Genomic DNA, 15,921 nt, shown 5'->3' with positions numbered 1-15,921 from the left:
GTTGGCTAATTACCTCTGGAAATTACAATCATTGATGTGATAATCAAATAATGATGGCTGAAAAAAAGCCCAATTTTTCTCCATATTACTATATTTCCTTTAAGAGCTTTGTTGCTAAAATGACAACAATATTTGAATTTTACTGTCACCTTCAGGCACTTCTGCAGTGTTTTGATTACTTTTCAATCATTCTGTGGAAAGGGAGACTCTTAATCTGCAGAGCACTGCCTCCCAGGGATGCTTGAAGTGATGCTTCAGATCAAAAACTGTTTGATTAAATCATCAGTGTCATGATGACATCTTGTTGCACCATGGCATTGAGAACCGTAAATCACACATTTCTCATTGCAGGTTTCACACAGCATCTCAATTCAAAGACTTTTGGTGTTTGGGTTTGTGACATGTTCTATTGCTAGACTTACTAACTTTTCTAGTCCACTTTTCTTTCTTCCTGGAAAGAAAATTCATTTGAAGAACTTTAATACATATGGAGACATTTGGCCAGTGTTTCCTAACCAGCATCCTACTATTCCTAGAGGGCACAGGTTATTCTATAGCAGACCTAGATTGCTTAATTTGTTTCTGAACAGCAACAACAATTGTACTTCTAACCTTAAGCGGGGAGGGGTTTATTGCAGTACATTCCTCTCTCCATGCAGGCAGGGATGACTCAGGTGCTCACTTGGCAGTGAAGTCCTGACTCTCACCTTTGGTGCCTCCACTGGCAGCTCCCTTGTGACAAGGTCTGTGGCTGCTGACGATTGCTGAAAAGAAATCTCATTTCTAAGTAGCAGATTTTTTTCAGCCACTGCCTTTTTTTACTACCTGTAATTTTATTATGCAGTTACCCTGGGGGGAAAAAAAAAAAGCAGCCAATATTTATGGAAGGTTACATTAGTGTTTTCTTGTTCTTGTAAGCAGGGCTTGCTGCAGAGAAAAAATCATGTGATACAGTGTCAGGTAAGAGCTTCACAGCAAACTGTATTAATGTAATTATTTTCCCAACTGCGGCACTATTTGAGACTGAAACTTTGGAACCAGACAGAAGGAGAAAGGCAGGCTAAGTGGGATGCTGATGTACCACTCAGAAACAACCCTTTCACCTGTATCTGATGCCATCATTTGTAGCCCAGAGCGAGGTGACTGTAGGAAGTATGGAAAAGGCTATTTCACTGTCAGCAAAGGCTCAGTCAGGTTAGTAGGATATGCTGACCTGCAATGGGGAGTGGAAAGTGCAAATTTGCAAACCACTTGCAAATTTTTTTGGAGAAGGCCCCATTTATAGGCTCTTCATGACACTTTGGTTAAAATTTTTCACTGCTTTTAAAAATCTCTTTTAAAGCAAGGAAATCTTGCTTGTTGGATTAGTCTGAGAACAACTGGAGTCCAGCTAGTCCCATCTAAAATAAGCACAGTAATGATTTTTTTGTAGTAGAATTATTGCAGGAGGTCCTGGACTTGCTCAGGCAGAAATCAAAACATGCTGCTCAAGTTCTTCATTGGTGCAGCCCAAAGCTGCTGATGGCTGTTTTTTCTACTAGACCATTGTAAAATAAATAGTGTGTTAAGAATTCTCAGAAAGGGCTGCCTTGGGGAAAGCTCCAAGGAAGCACACCCTCAAGCATTTATTTTATAGCTTGGTTGGGTTTTTTTTTTAATAAGCCTGCTTTGCATATTTATTTTCCCAGTGATCACATGGAAATTTTATGAATACAGAAAGTTATTCTTATTGGTTATGCGTATCACTCCTGCAAACTTGTATCAACAGCCATTCCCATATTGCCATGGTTACATCCTTATCACAGTTTGACCTTTCATTTAATTACCAAAAAGAATCTCATTTCAGCATAATGTTCAATTTAGGAAAAAGCCCCAAACAAACAAGTATTATTTTCCTTTTCAAGGATCAAACGAGGTCACTATGGTCTTTCCAGGAAACGGGCCAATGTTTTCACTGCAATAATGCAATTTACTTACAGCAGGTAAACTTTCTTGACCTATGTTTTTCTACTTCCCTCTGCAAAGCTGAAGCACATTTGTGGGATTAACCATTTCGGACTGCAGCTGCTCTTCTGGCTCCTAAATGCAGAAAAGGCCATTAAGATCACTTGGCCTGACTTCAGCAGAACTGTGTGCCCAAGCTGGGAACACTTTGTAAGGTGCCCAGGCTTCAGGGTTTTGCTGCTCCGAGTGCTGCCAGCTGGAGCTACTGGGCACATTTCCTGCTCCACCAGTAACTGATACTGGTACAGGGACCTCCACTGAGTGCAGAGCACTTTGTGTCTTCTTTTGCTGACCTGGGAAACAGCCCAGCTCCAGATCTGTCCTGTTGCCATCTATCTGATGGAAGGAAAAAAGAAAAGATAAACAAGCTTTTGCTTCCCAGCACTGCCTTGGATGGCAACAGATTTGAACACTCCCTTCTTACACAAAAGAAAACTTCATCTGTTCCTAGGAGGGCTGGAACAAAATGTGTCTCCTGCCCTTGCTGGCTGGGCTCCCCACTGTCTGCCTGCAGAGGCATCAAAGCAAATGCACCAGGACCAGCTTTGTGACATGGCTGTGGCACTGAGAAGGGTGCTATGTGGACTGGGACATGGGGAATCGCCACAACCTAGCTCAGGAGTCCAGGCTGAAGAGTCAGGGCTGGGCAGGCAGGGCAGCCAACCAGCCCGTCTTTTTCTGCAGCGCTGCTGCTGGTCTTATTTCACTTCTGGGTTTGTTGCCCCACTTGTGGCCCTGGTAGTACACAGAGTTGCAAACCTGTTCACAGTGAGAAGTATTTTCACATAACAAGGTTTGTTGACAGCAGAGTCTGGACAAGGCTTTACAAAAGGCTGGAGCTGTGCTGCCAAAAGATCTGCAGGCAGAAAACCACCGAATTTCAAAGCAGGAAAGCAGGAACATGGGCAGTGCATGGCCTCATAGGCTATGAGACAGCAAATGACACCAGTCGTCATTCTCCAGCCTGGCTGCAGTTCCCTTTTCTGAGGCCAGGCCAGGCTGGAGCTGCTGCCCAGGAAAGCCTTCTCCTGTTGGCTCCCTGCCCAAGAAGGGCTGTTTGGAAACAATGGGTAATAGAGGAAGTGCTTTCCCAGAGAAGCCCAAATAAATACATGAATGAACTTCCTCTGTGCAATATAACAGGGCAGTGAGGCTTTGCTACATGGCTCAGCTGAATTCATTGCTGTTTGCAAGAGGGTTCTTGCTGAGAAAGGGGCTAGTAGGACTCCTTGTGGGGTGTGGGCAGAAGAAGTCTGCTTGGAAAAAGTGCCAATGCTGATACCACCTTCCTGTCATGGTACAAATTAAGAGCTATTAATTTTCCTGCACTTGGTTGTGTAATTGCACTGCAGGGCCTTTTGAATTCTGCATTTAAATGAGTCTGCAATTGGAAATAATGAAGGTTAAAACCCTCTTATGTGATAATTTTATGATCAAATTAGTTCCTTTGACCCAGAAAGCAGCTGTGGTAGCGATGAGCTCTGCATTAGGTGTAAGACTGTAGATTTGAGGTGCTGTTCAGAGCTAGCTTTAGAAAAATACATCCATACAAAGTGACTGAATTTCAAAGTCGAAAAGGTCTGGCACTCTGGGACAGAGGCTGGGCAGGAACCTGGTGTGAGAGGAAGAGCTGCAAACAGAGCAGGGAGCAAGGCAGCTCTGCTGAGAGTCACAGTTTCAAAATTAGGCGACCCCACGAGGTGAAAGCCATTGGATACTGGGGGCATGCTGCATATCCCATCCTGCTTTTACTCATCTTGAATATGTCTGTTCATAACTAATACCAGGGAGAGCTTTGGCTAATCCAAAGCAGCATTATTCTATTTTTACTCTTAATTTGTAACTGGCAAGAGGGTTATTAAGACTTTCCCATAGTTGTAGGGACTCTACTTTTGTCTCATTAGGCTGTTGTTTCAAAGTTACCTTTAGCTTCAGGACCTCAGCTAACTTCTGCCCTGCCTGTCCAGCCCATAGCTGGCCTTGGACACACTGGCTGACCTCTGGGAGTTCGGCTTGTCACACTTCAGCCTGTGCATCAAGGAGGAGCTGGGTAAGAATTTTCTTTCTTTCAGTCCTGATTGGAAGTGGTCTGGGTGCCACAAAGGGCTGCTGTGAACAGAGCTGTGGTGCCCCAAACTTGCCGTGCCCCTTACCTGTCTGGCCAGGGAGACTCCTTCCCTCTTGCATGGAGCACACCCTGACATGGTGGATGCAGGAGGCTTTGAACTGCAAAGCATGTAGTATCACTAATCTTCACCCTTCTGGGGTGGTTCTGTAGTGAGTGAGTTAAGGAAAGCACTGAAGGATCTGAAGGATCCTGGCTGCTCTGGGCAGTGAAGCAGCACTGAGCAAGGCTCTGACAGCCTCAACATGGTTGCCTGTTCCAACAGTGAACAAGGCTCTGGGACATATATGACTGCCAGCTTGTGTATCAGCATCCTTGAGGATGACATCCTGCTGTGTAATCCCAGCTCTCCAGGCTCTGTCACACACAGTGTGCCCCTCAGCTGCTCATACATGGATGCCACCACCTGTACTGTCCCATTACTTCTAAGATCCAGGTCTGAATTATTTTCAAGCTTTCCCCTGGCTCTGCTTCAGTGAACTTGCAGACTTTCTCAGCCTTCCTTTTCTTGCACTGTCTTGCCTGAGCTTCCCTTAGCTCCTTGAGAATCCTCTCCTCTGTCTGCAGCCATCTGCAGCCTCTCTAGGTCTCTGTGTTTCATCATCTCCCATCTGGAACTCATCTTGGTGCTCTCACATCTTGCTGATGCCCAGCATCATCTGTGCTCCAGAAGGAGAGACCGTGCTTCCCCTGGGATCTTGCTTCCAAACCCAGCAGGGTGTGTGTGTGTGTGTGTGTGTGTGTATTGCCTCTGCCCAGCCTGCATGCACATTTCCCCTCCAACTGCAGTATTTGCTTGACAATTAGGGAAATACATGACATAGTGGAGAGAGTGAAGACTCCACAGCAGCTCTAAATCTACTCTGACCTTTTCTCCTTTCCCCCAGACTGCTTTGCCATTTACACACAGAGTCCCCACATTCAGCTCAGGGGGTTTCCTAGACCAAAGTCTCCGGGGCTGAAAGCTGGCACTGGGCAAAGCCATGTAAGCTGAAGCCCTTGATTTGCTTTAGCTGATGGAACAGCTTTTCTCTGTCCTCCCTTCTATTAAACCTCCTGATGAGATTCTGGCATACCATGTGGCCAGGGGACAGCAGGGAGGATTAGCGGTAGGACTCAGAGAGACATCGGCTCCTGCGGAGAGTGATTAGCAACTCAACATACACTCCTAGCTCCTGAGAGCCTTCGGGAAGCTGATTATGGCACTGCAGAAATTTATTCATGTCTGGAGCAGGGGAGATCAGAGTGGCAGCAGTGTCTGAGTGCAAGGGCAGGGGATGGGGGCAGCATTTTTCAGACTATTTGTATCTGATGGGGTGGGGGGTCACTCCTAGCTCTAGGATTTGTATTACACTGGCACCGTTGTGCTTGATATAAAGAGGCGGAAATTCCCGTCCGAGCGTGGCCATAGCCATCAGGGCACAGTGGGTGCTGGACAAGGCAGCACCGCCGGGGAGCTCTCTGCCCGGGCCCGGGCCGCTCCTCTGCCCACCCCTCACAAGAGCAGGGTGCCTCTCGCGGCAGCGCTTTGCCTTCGGGCTGGGATCTCCCTGCCACCACCGTAACGCCCAGTGCTCCACACGGGATTTCCCAGCTCTGTTGGGAAGAACGGAACAGCCTAGCTCTGTCCGAGGAAGAGTTTCGGCCTCAGGCGTCCGTCACGCAGTGCGGATCGGGACGCACGGCTGGGCTCGACCTGGGCCGGGTTCTGCTTGAGGGGATCGGCTCGGCTGGGTTCGGCTGGGCGCGGGCTCGAATGGGCTGCGTTCGGCTCGGCTGGACTCGGCCTGGCTGGTATGTGTTCGGCTCGTCTCGGCTCGGCCGGGCTCGGCTCGCGTTCGGCTGAGGGCGAAAGCGGTCGGACTGCACCGCCCGACTGTGGTGGCTGGGGTCGCCCGGCAGGGGGCGCCTCCGGTCGGCGTCTCCACCAGTGGCGGCCCGCCCCGCCCCGCTGGCCCCGCCCCTCTTTGTTGCGGCGGCCAATGGGGGCGCGCCGCGGGCGGGCGGGCGGCCGGTCGCGCGGTAACGCGCGGCATGGCGCGCGGTGCGGGGCGCGCCCCCAGCGCGGCCGCGGCCGGTACCGGGATCGGGACGGGGCGCCCGGAGCGAGCAGGCGGGCGCTGCTAGCGAAGGGCTGTCCCCGTCCAGCCTCCTCCGCGCGGCTGTCACAGACGCACATACAGAGATACACATAAAGAGCGGCCGGGCGGCGCCGAGGCCGCGGGGCACATCCCGGCAGCGGTCCCGGGCTCGGGCATGGCCGCGGGACCATGACGGGCACGGCGGGCGGCGGCGCCGGCCGCGGGAGCAGCCGTCGTGCGGCGGCCGGCAAGGTGGGCCGGTCGCGGAGCGCCCAGCCGCGGGCGGCGGGCGGCGGCGGGAGCGGCGGGGGCTCGGAGGAGGAGGAGCAGGAGCAGCAGCGGGACGGCGGCTCGCTCTTCCTGGTGAACAAGAGCGGCTTCCCCATGGACGGGCAGACCTGGGAGCGCATGTGGGGACACGTGGAGCGGGTGCACCCCGACGGCGGGGCCGTGGTGGCGGCCATCCGGAGCGCCGCCCGCCTGGCTCGGGTAAGGCGAAGCCCCCGTGTGTCCCCTCCTGCAGAAGGAGCGGGTGACACGCAGCCCGAGGGCTCCGGTCCGGCCGCTGCCGCTTTCTGTACGCGTCGAGCGGCCGGGGAGGCTCCGGGGCTGGGTGGGAAGGTGTGACACCTCAGCCCGGAGGATGCTCTCGGGGCACTGGGGAGAAGGATGGGGCATCTGCTGTCCGAAAGCGCCCAGAACGGGGTACGGGGGCTGCGGGGTGCTCAGGGGCTGGAGTTGGTGTTCTGGGGAACAAGTAGGAAGAAAATTACTCCTGTTAGCTTGGGGAGAAACAAAGCAGAAAACAAGAGTTAAAAGAAATCTTCAGGGACTAAGTGAAGCGCTTTGTGCAATTTGAAGAACATTTTTCTTTTCCTTTTGGAATACGGGCATTTCCTAAAACACAGCCTTGGTCCTCAAACGCAGCAAGGGATTTAAAACTTAGACATTTAATTTTCAGGATGTGGAAAGATTCCAAATGCTTTTGTACGTTCCTCGGTACAAGCCCCAAACAGCTCTGCCTCACCCAAGTCCTTTTCCTTCAGCCAGCAAATAAAATGTTGTTGTGTGCTGTTCCAAGGCTTCTCGACACTGTGCTGCATTTCTGATCACAGTGCCTTTAACATTCTCTGCTTTGGCAGGCTTTGAGCTTGATTCACTCCTTGCATCAAGCAGCATTAATCTGAGCTGACCGCTGAAAGTCTGGGTTGATTTGTGCAAGCTGGGGTGAAATGGTTGGGCTGCTGTTGTCATGGTCTGGGCTGTCAGTGACGCTGACATGAACAGTATGCCTGTTCTTTACATGGAGTAGAAAGGAAATTCTGTGCACAGAGAAGTTGAAAGCTTTTATTGAGTAGGGCTGTATTGAGAAGGTGCTTGTCAAATAAGATGCAGGCTGAAAAGGCCTTTCATCTCTCTTATGCAATGTTTGGTTCAGTGCAGGTGCAAAAGAGGCAGTCTCTCTCCCTCTGCACTCCTTGTGCAGGAACCAGCCTTTGTTTGGAGCAAAGGGGGAGCATATCCAGCTAAAGAATAATCGGGTTATGCTGAGTTTGCAGTTCCTTGGTGTGGCTCACCTTGGACTTGCACCAGCACTTGAAGTGGAAGTGAAGGGGCAGGGAGAGGGCAGAACTTCACGTTTCAGCAGCATGACCAGCTTATGCCAGTCTAGATGGCCTGCAAACCAGTTTGGTGTTAAGAGATAGCAAAGCACGCACTAGACTTGACTGTGATCCCTTACTTCCCAGGTCTGGAGCAAGTAACTTTTACTTGGTGATACCCGTGGTGACTGACAAAGCATCTGCTGAGAGATATGCCAGTGGCTCCAGTGTGCTGGCCTGCACACTGTATTCCTGTGGGAATGTCCCAGAGAGCCTTGCCCATAGCTTCTTCCTCAGTGCCACAGCACTGGGCTGATTCTCTGTGGCATGTGCTGAAGCTGGGCAGAAGAAAAAAATGTTTTGAAATCTGCCTGGCCAAATCAGTGATGATCAGTGGAGAGTGCTGTAGGAGTTGTACTCCTCAGCACTGCCTGGAAGCAAAATCCCTGTTACAGTGATTAATTTCTTCAAGGGTGGGAAGACCTGGTGCCCTCTGTGACTAAGCAGCCCTTGTTGGCTAAGTGTGGGACCTCTGGGATTAGAGGGTAGTTTGAGGTCCTTTTTACAGCTAACAAAAATCAGGTGAGCAAATGAAGATTGGGTGCAGGGTTTTTTTGGCCACAAAGTGGTTGTGGATTACTAAAGTTTTGCTAGTAATTTTTGGGTCAGAGTGGGAATGTAAGGAGAGACTTGTTCCTTAAATGGTGATACAGATTTTTTTAATTGGCTTGTGCTGCTGGGTATGGGTCACCCTGCAAAAGACCAGGTACTGCTGACTGGGAGTGATGAGGGAAACTTGTGCCTGTGAGAAGATGATCTGTAATCTGCTTGCATTGATAGTTGGTTCAGGCTGAGATGAGTGGCGTGTGCAACTGCTCCATTTCTGCATCTGATCTGTTCTTAATCCCTGGTGATGGGAGAGAGTTTTCATCCCCTCCCCAAGAAGCTCCACTTGATTGCTCTAATCATCTTGGTATTAGTCTCAGCAATCATACACACAGGGTGGTAAGTAGCTTCTTACTGTGTCGGTGAGGTTTTCCTTACTGGAACAAATGCAGACTGCAGAGGTGCAGGGCTGCATCTCTCTCGGGAGGCAGAGTCCTCACAAAAAGCTGGCTTGTCTGCAAGGGGTGCACTTTTGGAACCTGTGGGATCAGCACCTCTGACTGTTGGCTTGAGCTCTGGGAATAATGCAGGCTCATGGTTTGGAAGGGCTGTGCAATCCTTTACCTGTTCTGTGATCTTGGAGATGTTAATAAATTAAACCTCTCAGCAGCTTTGAGGACTCTTGCCTGTCAGCTTTATCTGTGCTGAGTAACAGTGTGCTTGCAGGGGGAGCTAATAGGACATGACTTTCTGGTCATTAAGTGAGACAGTGGAATCGGGCAAAATGAGTTTCACTCAGGATGTCTGTGGTGAACTGAGGCTATGGCGTTTCCAGCCATGGGATGAGTCTCCAGCTCTGCCATGTGGTCTTGCACTGCAGCAGCTCCACTGTCTCTGGGGCTGCAATTTCTTGGAAAGAATGATTTAAGGTTAAGGTTTTTCATCTGACTCGTCTCTGAATTTCACTCCCTTTACAAATTCATGGTCTGTAGTGCTGTGTCTGCGTTTCCTCTTGCCATCCATGACCTCCTGCTACAAACCATTGCCTTCTCCTTGCTGCTGTGGATGAATACCAGGAGCTGGAGGGCTGCAGCCTCAATCACAACAGCACTGTGCTTTCCTTTACGTGTGGTATCATGCAGCCCTGACTTCTGCTCTGTGCTGGGTGGGTGCCAGGATCGGTCCTCTTGCAGCTGGGGCAGGTATCAGGGAGGGAAAAATGTTTGGAAGGAGTGGGAGTGGCATGTGGCTCCCCCTGGCCTGGCTGGGGGCATTGTGCGTGTACTGCCTGCCCTGCACTGGAGAGAGGATAGCAGTGCTGTCCTGTGTGGGCTCAGGCTCCTTGCCTGAGATCTGGAGAGGCTTGGGCCTCCTGGTTCAGCAGACCTGCTGAAGTGACTGGAATATGTGCCAGCCAGTGTGAAAACCCTGGTTCTCTTTACCAGTCTGTGCTCTGGTGTCTGACACGATCATCCTCCTTGGATGATGTGATCACCCACCTTGGAGGTGGGGAGCACCTCACCTTGGGGTCCAAACCTGTCCCCTCTGGTGAGGGTGGCCATTGGGTTGCAGGAGGGGCTGTGTCCATTCACACTGGTGCTATCCCTGTGTGGGATGCTATCCTGGGTCCCACAGCTGGGTGAAGGCTGAGAAAAGGATGAAATCCCCACCTCTGAAGCAGTCAGGCTCCTCACTGGCTGGGGTTCCCATTACCTTGATGTGTTGTGTAAGTGCAATGCGTGCACCTAGAGCTTCTGTATCTTTGAAGTGAAGAATTGAATAAATTGGAGCAGAATTGGCCACCCCTGGGAAAGTGTGACAGCCCTACCATAATTCCCTTTGTCAGCTCCTTGCTGCTTCTGAAACTTGAGCCTTTTCTGGTATGTTGAGTCCAGGTCTGCCTCAGTGCTGGAAGGGACAGGTGAATAATTCATCCAGACTGAAGAGGCTAGGTGAGAAAGAAACCTGTGAAACCAAAAAAATGCCTCTAATGAAGAGCTTAGGCATGAAAATCATGATTAAGAAGCGCTAATGAGTCTTGCTCATAACTCCCACTGGTGAGAGGAGAAAGCCCATGTGTTGTGTGCAGGCATGCCTGTGCCTGGGTAGCACTGGGATGGCAGGAGTGAGCTGGAAGCCTTGCCATCTGCTTGCCACTTGCAGTATGTTTCTGTGTGCCAGCAGTGAGGGAGTCTCTGGTTTTGCTTTTCCCCCCCTTCTTTGAAGTGTATTTACTATGTGACTGTAGTAAATGCTGGGTTTTGGTCGCCTTAGGATTACCAGTGTTCACTCTCTGAAAGCAAACACACAATCGTAATGGAGGTGGGATCCAGAGAGGAAAGTCTTTGTGGCAGAGATGGCCCCATACTACCTGATCTTGCAGTTCTTACCTGTAATTTCTGACTTGAAATGTATTTAGAACAGGGATGTGTAATTTTATGACCTTCAAACTATGTTTATGATGATGTGGGCCTACAGATGCTTTTCTTTGCACCTTGTCACAGCTGCCCAAATTGCTCATTCCTGAATTTGAATCTGCATTAATATTCAAATAAAATGTTTTTTCCACTGCATTTGTGAGAATTGTGTTAATTTCTTTTTAGCCATGCTTCCCACTTTAATATCTGCTGACTCCCTATTTTGCATTCTCACCCCGAAATAAGTGGACCTAGGACAAGGATGTGCCCCTTTCCTGCATGGCTGCAGGCTCAGGAGCCAAATAGCTGTGGGGATTAAACATGGATTGAGGGCTCGCCTTCTTAAAATGCTTAGGCACAAGCAGATGTCTTATGAGATTTTGGAAAAATCCCATTATGTTGTCCGTCTATATCTTTAAATGTCTTAATGTCATTAAATATTTGGGTCCCAGGTGGTCTTCTAGGTACCATGCTCTCCCTCCCCAGCAAGCGTGCTGCAGACACATGGCAGATGGGAAATTATGCAGCCCGGGATCCTTGTCTCCTTTTATCTTTCTCTTGTGGTAAAGGAATCCAGAAATTAGATCTGAAATGAATTCCTGGGGGAGGGAGGCCAGTGGAGCCAGTATTGGGACTCTGCTCATCCAAACTGCCCTGTGCTGTGGGGGGGAAAAGGAGAAGCATAGGCTTTCTGTGCTGGACTGCCTGTCTGCATAGGGTGGTGCCTGAGGGATGCTGGCAGCTCTGATCAGCCTGCCATGGCCTCTCTGTGCAGGGACGGCGCTGGCTCTGGTGCTGGGACCGCCCCTGTGGTCAGCAGGATGACTTTGCCTGATGTTGGAGTTCACGTGGGGTTTAAGCCATCTGTGCTGCCGTGTTGTGTTGCACTAAGCACATGCCGCTGCTCGAGTAAATCACTTATCTGCTCTGCGGGGAGCGCTGGCTGTCTAACCTCTTTATCTTTTTTCTTGTGTCCAGCCCTCAGTGCCGCCAGTGCCATACTACAAGATCTCCATGTCAATCCCAGAATGGCTCCAGGCAATACAGACCTACATGAAGATGCTGCAGTATCCTTCTCGAGCGTGTGGTCTCTGGAAAGAAGGCTAACTTGTGCCTGGTGTGAATTAACAGAGCTTTACTGAAGCATTAGCTGGTAGTGAGGGCTTGGGATCATTTGGGGGTAAAAGGACACCTCCAGGGATTTGTGATAGCACCAGCAGCACTGAGCTTGTCATAGCAATCCTCTGGGAGATGTAATTAACTTTAAATGATACTGAAAAATTTAACTGAAGTGATGCTGGTGGGAATAGAAGTGCTTATTTTGAGGTTGAATTATGAGGACATTATGATCGGATCATGATGCCTGGAGAAATAATATGGCATCTTGTCATAAAGCCACTAAGAGAGGGCCAGTGTTGTGGCAAACCCTTTCTCCCTCTGCCTTGGCAGGCCCTGAGGGCTCCCTAAGGATTGTCTGTGTGCTCAGCTTGCAGGGAGTGCTTGTCATTGGGGTGAGTGGCACAAGCAGCTGTCCTGACCCCAAGGTGGGCAGGCTTGCCTGTGACATAGGAACTAACCAAAGGAATCTCCCTTCCAGGTGTCCCACCTTGCCTGGGGAGTTCATCAGGGATCCACATATCTGGCTGGCCTCTCTGCCACTGCCCCGTGCCCAACTGAAGGTTGGGAAGAGAAGGTTGCCGGCCCAGACGCTGCTTCTCCATTTCCCATTTTCCTAAACTCTCCCTTTTTGTGTGCATGTGTACATGTGTGGGGGGAAGCTGTGGGGATGAGGAATGAGTGTGAAGTCCTGGTAAGGATTAAGAAAGGATATGGGTGGCAGCTGGAAGAACATCCAAAAATAGCAGGCGCGGTTGGCCTGCTGGGGAGTTGTGGTTGGGATCAAGGCAGCAGCCAGGCCTGGAGCTGCAGCAGCTGCCGTGGGGAGGGAGGCTGGGGCCTGCCTGCTCTGCAGGGGGACAGGGCATTTCTCTTCTGTATGTCAGCCACTTGGCCAGGACAAGAGGCTTATTGCTTGCTGGAATTGTGCCAGAGAGGATACCATCTCATGCAGAGCTCCAAAAATTACATTTTTCCTCACCTCAGCCCGTAGTGGTTTTGAAATCCTGCACTCTGCTATGCGGCTGGAGCAGGCCTTAGGCACAGGGTTTGGATCTGTGTTCAGAAAAGCTTAGAAGTGGGCTGGGGAGCAGCGTCTGGGCTTCCTTTGAGGGCTGAAGGAGGATGTGTGCTTTGTTCAGAGCACCCTGAAAGGGCCTCATGAATTAGGTTTTGAAGACAGGAGGGAAGTAAAGCCTTGTTTGTGGGGAACTCTGAAGTCTGATTGAAGTCAGTTCAGAGCATCCTGGTGTGAGCTGGAGTTTTTATTTAGGCCATGGTTATACATTCAGCAGCTGTGCTATTTGTGCCTTGCAAGCAACTCTTTGCTTCCATGGGGTCACCTGCTTCTGCCCTGGTATCTGCCTTGGTATTGCCAGTTTTACTGGCATGAGCATTCTAATGGGAATAGAATTTGGGAACTAGGTTAGGAAAGAGATTCAACTGGAAACATCACCTAGCAAAAGTAAGGATAGTTTTTTTTGGTTTTTGGTTTTGTTTTTTTTTACAAAACTTTGTTGGGTTTTTTGTTTTGTTTTTGTTTTTACTGAACAGATTGATTTCCTGGTCTGATTTATTGCATCACTGCTGGAACAGCAATGCTCAAGGGCAGGGAAGAGGCTACTTTTGGTAATGCTGCTGTGTTAGCTTGTGCTTCTAGGCAAGTGCTGTTGAGATTTGGTTGATTGTCAGCTGGCATAATTTGTGATTAACTTTTCTCCCATCCTCACAGTGTTAACTAACGAGCTTGAGTTACAGGTAACTAGTTTTCACTTCAAGTGCATCTTACTGTTTAGAGAATGATTTATATTTCCCAAGTGTAAATGGCTGGACCTGCAATGGTTTTGGTTTACAGGTCATATGTGAGCCATGTGGCTGATCGAGTTAAAAGAATTCTAAAGGAAATAAATTTTTTCAAACCATGAATTATGTTGATTAGTTTGGGTAGGCTATGAAAGGTTTCTCTTGCCCAAGTGGGAGACTTTTGTTCTAACTTTAAACTTAGTAGTGAGTGGGACCTTGAGGAAAAGAGGATTTATAACCTTCAAATGACAAATTTGAGTGTCATTTTAGATGGACAACCTTAATACTTTACTCTGCACCTAGTGCTGGTTAATAGGTTGGATAAAAAGACATATGAAAACATGTGCTTTATTTCACATGCCAGCATTTCATATTTAAGGGTCAATGGCTTTTACTGCTTGTTTTGTGTTTTTGCAGGAGCTCAAAACTGAAATTCACCTTTTGAGCAGTGTTATTTTATTGTTTGACTGTTCGAGTTACTTTCCTTTAACAGACAAAATACAGATACAATCACACAGGAACACAGTTCTTTGAGATCAGAAAAACCAGACCTCTAAGTGGGTAAGTATCACTGGAATTGGTCTAATGCCCTTGTCCCTGATCACCTGGCATTTAAGCACTGCAGCACCATGGTGTGGGAGGGCTATCTCTGTGCCACAGCTCCTCTGGCAGGGCTAAAGCTGCCTGTGTTGCTGCTTTTGTGAGGACAGTCCCAGCTTGCTGCTGGGTGGCAAATGGACCATCGAGAGCCAAGAAGTGGAAGGGCTGGTCTTGCTCAGCAGCTGCGTGGGATCTGCTTGGCTGCAGGCCAGAGCTGCATGCACAGGAGTGGGAAAACTCTGCTTGTTGGTGTTGGGATGGGAGGGCTGGGCTGTTTTTCTGAAAACTGAGGAAGTCCTGATATTCTGGTTGTGCTGTAATGCCCTTCGCGGGTGGTAGGAAGGAATTAGCTGTGCAAAATGCAGCAGGAGTTTTGATATCCTGGGCACAGTCATTTTCCCTGGAGGCTCACAATGGACTGTTTAAGTTGTGTCCATGCTTCTCCCATTGCTGTTCATCTTGCTGTTCCTTCCATGTGGTGGACTTTTGCTGGTTGGTGATGAGTTGTGCAATGCAAGTATGAACATGTGCCCAGGGAGCCTGGCAGCAGAGGACTGGGGTCTCTTGCATGTCAGAACTGCATCATACTTGGGACAGCTCTTTAACAGAACCCAGTAAATTATCAGGTTGGGGCAGGAAGTGGTGTTGACAACATTATGCTTTTATTTTAGGGTGAAATTTAGATAAGCAGAATATAATTACTCCCATAGACTGGCCTGTCTCTAGCTCTTCCCAGCTCTCTGTCATTTATCTAATGATCCCTTACTGTAAAATTCCAGTTCCCATCCCAGCTTTGTGCTTCAGGTTTTCATCTTGCTGACAGCAATCTTTCTCACCTCCTTTATCTAATGTTCACTGCTCTGGTAGAACTAGTTTAAAACAAATCTTGTGCCTTGAATGATAGATGGGTTTACAGAAGCTTAAACCAATTTTCAAGCTGCTCACTCATTTTTAAATTTGTCCCATTACTTTTTTCAAAGGAAGTGAAGGGTGAAAATGAATTATGCTCAGCACTTACCACTTAAAAGGTCGTCATCATCCTGGGCTGGATAAAAGCCTGGCTTATGAGGATGGTGCTCTTTCCTAGAAGGGAACAGATACAGTGCTTGCAGCTGGAGATGTGCCTGTGGCTTTGAATCCTCTCCTAAGTGGAACCATTTCCTCTATTTGTCAGCCTTAGTGTTTGCTTGGGGATGAGTGTTTGACTCCTCTCTTTGCCTTGTTATTGTTACGACTTCCATGCGCAACTTGGAATGGGGTGGCAGGACTTCTGTGGAGTTAAGGAGGGTGCCCCTGGAAATGGTCCAACCCCTCAGGGGCTGCCAGCTTTCCAGGCACAGGTGCCTGAACATGGTGTGTGCTGGACTTGAACAGTGTAATGTCTTAAGGCCTGTGCTGCTTTGCTCCTGGATTGGGTTGATGGGAGTGCGGGGAGGAGTGGAGCTGTCAGGAGCACATGTTGCTGCCCAGATCCTGTTGTACAGCTGAGGGGCTCAAACACTTGCCTGGTCTTGGTTTTCTCCAGTTTTGAGAAGGGGAACACATGCAAGGCTGCCTCAAGTTCCTGT

General features: G+C 49.2%; 1 protein-coding gene across 1 annotated transcript in view; it reads left to right on the top strand.

Moving 5' to 3' along the window:
- The first annotated feature begins 6,147 nt into the window (after positions 1-6,147).
- The window catches only part of VASH2 (vasohibin 2), a 34,007-nt gene continuing 24,233 nt past the window's right edge, over positions 6,148-15,921 (top strand). The window contains exons 1-3 of the mRNA XM_085054852.1: positions 6,148-6,699; positions 11,813-11,901; positions 14,258-14,314. Coding sequence (XP_084910978.1) covers positions 6,400-6,699; positions 11,813-11,901; positions 14,258-14,314 — 446 coding nt within the window. The 5' untranslated portion in view covers positions 6,148-6,399. The remainder of the gene's footprint in view (positions 6,700-11,812; positions 11,902-14,257; positions 14,315-15,921) is intronic.

The sequence above is a fragment of the Lichenostomus cassidix genome, chromosome 3 (assembly GCF_008360975.1).
Source record: "Lichenostomus cassidix isolate B80296 chromosome 3, HeHo_3.0, whole genome shotgun sequence".
NCBI classification, from domain to species: Eukaryota; Metazoa; Chordata; class Aves; order Passeriformes; family Meliphagidae; genus Lichenostomus; species Lichenostomus cassidix.
This window is presented reverse-complemented; position numbering and strand designations above follow the sequence as displayed.